The sequence below is a fragment of the Azolla caroliniana genome, unplaced genomic scaffold (genome assembly GCF_043228905.1).
Source record: "Azolla caroliniana isolate FFs.n. ecotype wild unplaced genomic scaffold, voAzoCaro1.0.p SCAF_8, whole genome shotgun sequence".
Classification (NCBI taxonomy): Eukaryota; Viridiplantae; Streptophyta; class Polypodiopsida; order Salviniales; family Salviniaceae; genus Azolla; species Azolla caroliniana.
In genome coordinates, this window is record NW_028230443.1 from 10027701 (window position 1) to 10036760 (window position 9060).

Below are 9060 nucleotides of genomic sequence, written 5' to 3' on the forward strand. Positions count from 1 at the left end.
ATCCCCTTTTGAGCTCGTCGGATGGGATTTCATGGGACCTTTTCCCGAAACCCGCAATGGCAACAAGTATATCTTTGTCATAACCAAATACCTCACAAGATGGGCCAAAACTGTCGCTATCCTTGACATCATTGCGCCTACAATCGCATCCCAACTTTTACACTTGAGGTAGTTTTCCAACATGGTTGCCCCCTCCAACTATTATATGATTAGGGCTGCCAGTTCCATGGGGATGTCCCCAATGCCGTTTTAGCTCAACAAGGCGTCATAGAGGTGTTTACAACTCAAATGGCCTCACTGAATGCCTCAACAAGACCCTCAAGCGGGAGATCTCCACTTATATTGATCCCTAACATGAAACCTAGGATTAAATCTTGCATTTTCGTCACCCACGCCTACAACACGTCCGTAAAAGCATCAACAAGGATCAACCCTTTTCAGGCACTCTATGGGAGCGACCCTCATCTCCCACCAGAGTCGTCCATTACTGTCCATTCTAGACCTGCCAACATGGTGGTGCCACTTGGGTGCTCTATCTCCAACATATGCTCCCACTACTTCGACAATCTAGCTGTAGAAACCGGGCAATCACACAACAACACTAGAAAGTGGCACTACTACGTAGGTCGAATTACCCCAACTTATTTTGAGGGAAACAAAGTCCTTATTTACTTCCTGGTTCGGCAACACGACCATAACGAATCCCTCATGCACCGATGGATCGACCCGTTCACTATAGTTCGCGCCATCAAATCCATTACTTACTTGCTCCAACGCGATTCCAACGGGCGAGTCACCTCCACCCATATGTTGGCATGCCTCCTTTCCCTGTGTCATAAAACTCCTTGTTTCTCTTAAGGGGGAAATATGGTGTCCCTTTGGTGCAAGTACATGCCTTCATGTTGTGGTGTACATCTGTTCCTTTGTGCCACCCTTTTAGTATGCATGTAGCCAACCCAACCCAAATGGGTACCTATGTATCAACTATAATTTGAGCAAGAAGTAAGAAGCAAGGCAAGCTAGTTTGGATTCTCTTTATGTGCATTTCATAGCATTTTGGTAAAAAAAAAGAAAAAGAAAAAGAAAAGACTTATTGTATAATTTTTTTTTATTTTCAAAGAGAAATGTCTTCTCATAAAAAGTTTCTGAATATAGGCATGAAACAAGTTCTTGTTTATAAATCCTTTTCTTGTACAATTTTTTATAATTTATTTCAAGTGGGAAATGACTTCTCATCTGATTTTTTAAAATTTCGGGTAAGAAATGACTACTTGTTTATAATGACCTTCAAACTGTTTTTATTTCGGGCAAGGAATGACTTCTCGTCCAAGTGTTAAAATCAAGAAATAGGTGAGGGAATAAAAAGTTTGTCAATTTATCTTAACTCTTTGAGAATTTATGACTCCCTTAAGACCTCTGTTGTGTAGGAATAAAACGCTATAACTTAAATGACATGAAATAATTATTAACTACATAAAAGAAAAGAAGAAGCGTTAAAAAGCCTAAACTCCTCGGTTTAGTCTCTTGTTCGTCTCATTGGGATACCCTCATTGTGTTTCTTTTACGTGGCTAGTTTCACCTTTGACATATGATGCTTGATTCCTCGGGAGATTGCGGCAAGCTCATCGCTAACTTCCAATCATGATTTAGGGTTAACGTAAGCGTTATTAAATCTTGACCATCAGTGGAAGTGAAGAGAGGCGGGCATGTCGATATCTGAGTTGATTCAAAGAAAGGGTAGTTGTTTAGCAATGGAACTTGGGGTTGGGAACTTGCATGGGAACTTGCATGCGATCCTTCGAACCTCTACCAAGAAGAGAAGCATTGTTGGTTGCCCTTACACCCTATGGGTAGTATAGCAGGGGCATGATGATTACAAAACCATACGACTAGTGATGGTGTGTTGTTGCCTATGAGAGGGGAGAAATGTGCGCGCACTTTTGCAATCGTGCAACGACCCTTTGTCTGTTTGATTATGATATGTATGAATGTTTGTCTGTATAGGTGACCGTGCAACAACCCTCGGTTTGTCTAAATGTCTGTGTGATATGTATGTATGAATGTTTGTAAGTTTGATTGTATAGCCAACCGTCGGTCTGGAAAATGGGTGAGACATTTTTGAGGAGTCAGCAACCGAAGCGCGTGCGCACACACACACACACACACACACACACACACACACACACACACACACAAAAGATCCATCCCATCCCATCCCATCCTCCTTGTCTTTTGAAAAGAATTTATTGATCGTTCAGACACAATACATATGTATGTATATGCCTTTGGCTTTTGTTTCTCTGTCATTGTTTCCTCGTGTTTGTAGAAAGAAAGATCTGCGATGAAATAATGAATGAATGAATGATGTGCACGTGTTAAAAACATCTGCCGCTCACCACGACCCATTTCTCCGTTCTCCCTCCCCACTGAAATTGATTCAGCTTTTCTCTCCTACCTCCTCTCTTCACTGCACTTTCTTCATCGCGCTCAGCCCTTCATCATGAATATGAGCTTGGCTAGAGTCTCTGAGAAATCTGGCCTTTTGGATGGGTCTGGCCTTCGATCCGGAGAGTCGGATCTCAGAAGGCTCCTTGCAGTTCACCATCTCCCTCATTTATCTCACAACAGAAGCAGAAGCAACCGATTAGGTTTGGGTTCAAGTTTTTTTATTTGCCTTTAATGGAGAATTTCTTCTCACATTTTGGTCTTATAGCTGAATTTGGAGGGCTAGAACTGCCTTTGATTCCGAAAATCATGTGTCATTTTTGGCCTTTGTAATTTGACTTAAAAAGGCTAGAACTCCATTTCGTTCACGTTATGATCTTCAGTTCACGACAAAAAATCCACACTCTAATTCTATGGAAGTTATGTTTTCAAATTATGGTCTTATAGTTGATTGAATTTAGAGAGTTAGAACTGCCTCCTATTCTGCAAACGAAATCTATTAGTGTCTCTATAGTTGAATTTAGCTGGTTAGAACTGATTTAAATTCAAAAAATATGTATAGCCTTATTTCTGAATTTAGAGGGGTTAGAGCTACAGATTATGTCGAAATTGTTGGTTGATTGGTACTATGTGCCTTGAATATATAGGTTTTGTTGGTTGATTGGTGATTTGAACGTAGAGCTTTTGTTGGCTGATTTGTGCTTGAATATAATCATATTGGTTGTTGATGGGTTTTTCTCTTTTAATGTTGCCATATTTAGGTTTTTTTTTGTTGATCTAACTACAAATTCAAGATTTTCATTTTGTGATCTTAATTCAAGATTTGATTTTCCATAGCATCACTTAATTGAGAGCTTAGAATGTATCGTTTTACATTAGGCATTGAAGGGCCTTGGTTTCTTTCGTCCAGTCCTTGATTTTGTGTGGTTCTGCTAGGGCACTCGTTGAGAGTGTGGAACATGGATTCCCAGAGAGGGATGAAAGATGAAACATGCATTTTCATGTCTTGAAGAGGCCAAAAAATGACCAATGAGAACAGAAGAGGTTAAAAATGAATTTGCTATCTCATCTACAACGACAATGAACAAAATGAAACGAGTAAACTATGTAAAGTATACCTACTAAATTTATTTAGACAAGTACAAAAGATAACTACAGCAATTCTTATCAACTCAATGACATGGAAACCGTAATCTTCAAGACTTCGCTTCCATGTAGGATCAACACAGTAGCATTTACAGTTCCCCTTCTGTGGTTCCGTATGCATATCTCCATTCATGCTGATTAGAGGCCTTATTTAGGATAAACTTCTCAGTCTTATCATACTGTATAGTTAAGCAACTTAGTCTGATCTATGAAGTCAATGCATAAATATTTAAAACTCTGCAATGATTTGTCACACTGAGATTCAAGTTTGGTTCTGTGATATTTTGTTCTGCAGAGGTTTATGCTGGTGTTGGCAACACATTTGGGAACTTATTTCGGGTAACAACGTTCGGTGAGTCTCATGGTGGTGGTGTTGGATGTGTTATTGATGGGGTTCCACCAAGGCTACCCCTTACTGAAGCGGATATGCAATTTGAACTCGATAGGAGGTTTGTATCCCTCTGACTCCACACAACAAAAAGAAAAATACAGAAAAGATCTAAAGAAAGGCAAGGCTTTTTGGGAAGGTTTACTTATACTAATGACCATTCATGGTTTATTACACCATTTCATTCGACATCAGATTACATCTAGAAATTTTCTGTGAATGAATAGGTGTTGATGATGTATGCGAGTGCATGTTGTATCTTAGACAGTAGGTTGTCGTCCTCTCTTCTAGTAATAGGATTGAATACTGATACAATGTAAATACCAAAGGCAATGCGTGTTTAACATTCTGTGTTGTGAAGAATTTCATGTGGGTTACGGTTAGGAATAGGCCCATTTCAAAGCGTGAATGTATATTGTGTTCATAGGGTTTAAAGTGGCCATAGTGCTTTCTTGGAAATACTGGCCTAGGAAAGGAAACCACAATCACATATTTCAGACTTCTACCTGGAATATATATCTACCTACGGCTACATAGGTTACATTTTTAAGATGGCTGAGGAGAGATTATACTAGCATCTATAATGAGGTCAAAGTAGTCACTGGTGTGTGAAATCCAAAACAGTTACCCACGATCTCTTATGATATCTTATCTGTATGAAATAGAGAGAAAGCTTTTGTGAATATCGTCCTTAATCAGCATTTGTAGAATGATGATTATCTCCTTCCTCATCCAAAATTTCTGGTTGCCTATATCCAAATGAGTAATGGGTAATGGTTGCCTATATTCGAATAAACAGGGCAAGTTGATCTTTCAGATATAAAATATTCTCCCTATGAAGCCATTTCTTACTCCCTGTGCATGGAGTTTGCAGAGATAATATAGCTGTATCTGTGATTACGTGGACAACGAAGTTTGCACATCATCTTTTTGTGCGGCTAATGTAAATATCTCTATCCGTGACTTTCCAGACTTAGTAGATATGGTCATCAGCTTTATGAATGAAGGCTTCTAAAATGTAGACGGTGACACTACCACATCCAACTCCAATGTCCAAAACCCAATTAGTTCTTCTAGATGAAGAGGGTATTATACTAATGTCTTGCTGGAATGGCGCATCATGCAGAGGACACATTATGTGTGCACAGACATTTTGCAGTCTCCATCCAAGTTGATGCAAAGAGTTATAAAGCTGGCCAAGTTGTTATTCTGGATGCTGGATAAAAGGTGTGTCCATTAGCTCCGTCCTACTAGGAAACTGTTCTCATCAGTCAGATGTGATCTCTGACAAAACTATGTTTCCAATTATCTCCCTAGAAGTCTTGGAAAATCTCCTCTTAAGTGAATGATGATTTTTGAAATCTCTTTCAAGCACATGACCATTTTGGAAATCGTGTGGCCAGACTCTGGTCTTAATTATGGATTGATTATCACTTTCGATAGGATATATAGTACCCTCCTGGCCTGTTTATGGATAGATTGTGCTGATTAGTAATTTTCTTATGATCATAGTTTGTGGTTCTGATTGCTGAAGCACTTATATGCGTAGTAGTGGGAAATGACCATGTAATGAACAACCATGGGCACAGTTCTTTATGGGCATCATATGCCGGGAAATAAATGGCCTTGTCAAGAACATAGGGTTCTTGTATGGTGAAAGTCTATGGCCGGGTGTATATAATGTGCAGAATATGTTCAACAGGTTCATACCCTAGGTTTAGACAAAAAAATATCTAGGATCTATATCATAGGGAATGTTTGGAATCTAAGACCACCTTTTACTTAAGCATCAGTTTTAGCTCATGAAAATGGTGTGACCTGTTGCAGGAGGCCAGGTCAGAGCCGCATTACAACACCTCGAAAAGAGTCAGATACTTGCTCCATTCTCTCTGGAGTTTCTGAAGGTTAGTTTCCAAGCATTATAAGGAGGGTCTGTGCTTAACAGCCTGTTATCAAGCATGTTAAGAAGTTTTGAACACATTGCACAGGTGTGACCTTAGGAACTCCTATTGCTGTCCTTGTACCAAACACAGATCAGAGGGGAGGGGTGAGTTTTTCTACAAACCTCTAAAAAAGCAAATGTTAGAGATGTGATCTTTAAATATTTTTATGTGTTTCAGGATTACAAAGAGATGTCCCTTGCATACAGACCATCACATGCGGATGCCACCTATGACTTCAAATACGGAGTTCGAGCTGTTCAGGTACTGTATGGCATCCAGTTAAAGTGCTCAAAGCTTCACCGTATAGCTGATTGTTAATGTGCTTCTAATACATCTGTTATTGGATCAATAGGGTGGTGGTAGATCTTCTGCAAGAGAAACGATAGGAAGGGTGGCAGCTGGAGCTGTTGCGAAGAAAATATTACAAAAGAAAGCTGGAACAGAGGTAAGTTCTATCTTAACATATTTATGCTGATACAATTTCATTTCTTGAGTTGTTTTAAATAATCTTTTGTTGTTCTTCAGGTTCTTGCCTTTGTGTCAAGAGTCCATGATGTAGAGCTTCCTGATGGAAGAATAGATCTTGATAAAGTGTCCATGGAGGAGGTATAACTTTCATTGACATGCTAGAATTATTACAGGGATATAGATCATCTTGAATTGAGAATTCACTTTGGGGGGATTGCTGGACTTTGGACTATAGATTGAGGCCAACATTGTTAGGTGTCCAGATCCTGTCGTAGCTGAGAAAATGATCGAGGCCATTGACAAAGTTCGTATAAAAGGGGACTCTGTAGGTGGTGTCGTGACTTGTATTGCTCGGAATGTCCCTCGGGTACATCTTTCAACTGATTGTCGAGTTGTTTCTCCTTGTTTTTTATGTTGGCCTTGTTTCAAGTCCTAATCAGTATGAACACACTTGGAAATATTATTTTTACTATGTAGGGTTTGGGGTCTCCTGTATTTGACAAACTAGAAGCTGAGTTGGCAAAGGCCTTGATGTCATTGCCTGCAACCAAGGGATTTGAAGTGGGCAGTGGATTTGCTGGTAATTTTCTCACGAGTACTATACATTGCAAGCAATCGTGTATAACATGGCCATACAATCTGTAGTTTAAATAAATTAATTGAATTACAGTTGGAAGGAAATTTTGTTCCAAAAGAACCATTTTTCTGAGTTCTTCTAATCCTTTTTCTCAAGCTTGTGCAATATGTTCTGACTTCTTTATTATATGTTCACTGTTGATGCTCCTTTTTGTCTCAAATTTGAGTATTATAAAAGGTTTATGTGTTTTCTAATGTGGATCTAGTTTCCTGGATCTTTCCATTCTTCTTCAACTATTCTCAAGTGAAGTTACTATTGCTTGGATGTTTGGCAGGGTCAATGCTGAAAGGAAGTGAGCATAATGACGAATTTTTCATCGATGCTGCTGGGAATGTACGGACCCGTACCAATCGCTCTGGTGGTATCCAGGTGAAACTCCTGCGATTTAGTCTTATCATTTTTTTGGTGTGTTTGCTGATTTTACAAGAAAAAAATCCTGATCTTATGCACCTGTTTCCTTAATAATTTTATTTTTTTAGGGTGGCATTTCAAATGGAGAGACTATAGTGATGAGGCTCGCCTTCAAGCCTACATCTACCATTACCGTAAGTTTGTTTTATATATCATGGGACAAATAAAATCCTATTACTATAAAAATTATTGTGTTAGATATCCAGAGGCATGGTTTTTCTTCATTTTGCCAGGTGTCCCAGAAGACCGTCACTAGAGATAAACATGAGACAGATTTACGAGCTCGAGGCAGGCACGATCCTTGTGTTGTCCCTCGAGGTTATATTTTAATTCTTCTTTTTGCATTTGATTTTTTGTTTACAGGGTTTTAAGAGACCCAAGCTTTCTTTACACCAAATATGCTCATACATGAGTAGGTGATTATGTTGCAATTGGTTCTCTATCTTTCATGTTTTGGGGTTTAAGATGGCCCAATAAAAAAATGCTTAAATATCGTTGATGTTTTTTCAAACAAATTCCACACTTCATGCTGTAGGGTTTAAGATGCTGTTTGCATTGTTTACACCAAAGATTCTCGGACATTCTTTACTGATTTTTTCTAATTCTGTTTGACATTTCACATTTTAAATTTTAAGATGCCCCTCAAATTCTTGCATCAAAGGTTCTCATATCCTTAGTTAAATTCTCCTATTTGGTTGTTAATTTCATGTTTGTATGTCTTTGTGATATATTTGCATTTAGATCTACATGTCATGTTTTCGGGTCTGGATACCCCAAGCTTTCTATACAGCGAAGATGGTCCTAAGTGATTTTTCCAGTCAGATTCTGCATTTCATGTTCTAGACTTTAGATGCACCATGCACTCTTTACAACAAATATGCTCATATGTTCTTACCATATTTTTTTAAATTTGATTTCAAATTCTGTGCTTTACTGCTTAGGCTCCACTGTCCAAATCATCTTCACAGTAATTTGCACACATATCTTTAGTAATCTGTTATTTCTTCTTCAGCTGTTCCAATGGTTGAAGCTATGGTAGCGTTGGTATTAGTGGACCAATTGTTGCAACAATATTCGCAATGCCAACTCTTTCCTGTTGATCCGGTACTCCAAGCTCCATCACTCAGAAAGGAGCCCGAGCATACTCCAGTATGAACAAGTTTTCTATGTGCATTGCTTATTGCACAAATTAAATGGAGTTACAACGAAGCTGCAAAATTTTATGAGGGCCCACTTGTAGAGTTTTTAGGGCTTTTGGAACTACACCACACTGTCATGTGTAGAGGACAAGCACATTCTCATGGCATAGGAAGTTTGCTTTAGTGGTTAAAAGATGTTACATTTATTTGATTGAATAAGAGAAGATGATTTATGGCCGTCTAATGTGAATGATGTTTATTTTATGTATTTGATATTTTTTCTAAGTTAGAAACTTAAATGTTGTTAATGCGCAATGCATGTAAAGCAAGGGAAGAGATTCACATATCCTTGTTGAAATGGAATAAGTTCGGACGTGGAAAGCATCTTAACGTCCTTCAATGTAAAGTAACCCTTTTTGAAGAAAAGAAAAGATGGAATTTCAAAACATTACTCAAATGTAATGTAGGATTGATGATTTTTCT

At 38.5% G+C, this 9060-nt stretch overlaps 1 protein-coding gene across 1 annotated transcript; it reads left to right on the plus strand.

The window, feature by feature from the left end:
• Positions 1–2463: 2463 nt before the first annotated feature.
• LOC147860993 (uncharacterized) lies at positions 2464–8860 on the plus strand. Its single transcript, XM_087323571.1, has 13 exons — positions 2464–2648; positions 3887–4040; positions 5807–5883; positions 5968–6026; positions 6100–6183; positions 6275–6367; positions 6448–6528; positions 6626–6757; positions 6868–6970; positions 7302–7396; positions 7507–7572; positions 7672–7756; positions 8451–8860. The coding sequence occupies exons 1-13, from the start codon at positions 2501–2503 to the stop codon at positions 8591–8593; spliced, it is 1320 nt and encodes a 439-aa protein (XP_087179697.1). The 5' UTR covers positions 2464–2500; the 3' UTR covers positions 8594–8860.
• The last annotated feature ends 200 nt before the right edge of the window (positions 8861–9060 follow it).

What these genes read in the sequence shown, in the direction of transcription:
- LOC147860993 (XM_087323571.1), top strand. Translation starts at nt 2,501, where the DNA reads ATGAATATGAGCTTGGCTAGAGTCTCTGAGAAATCTGGCCTTTTGGAT. An exon ending in AAGCAGAAGCAACCGATTAG is followed by an intron (nt 2,649 to 3,886) that starts GTTTGGGTTCAA and finishes TTTGTTCTGCAG; the next exon opens with AGGTTTATGCTGGTGTTGGC. An exon ending in ACACAGATCAGAGGGGAGGG is followed by an intron (nt 6,027 to 6,099) that starts GTGAGTTTTTCT and finishes TATGTGTTTCAG; the next exon opens with GATTACAAAGAGATGTCCCT.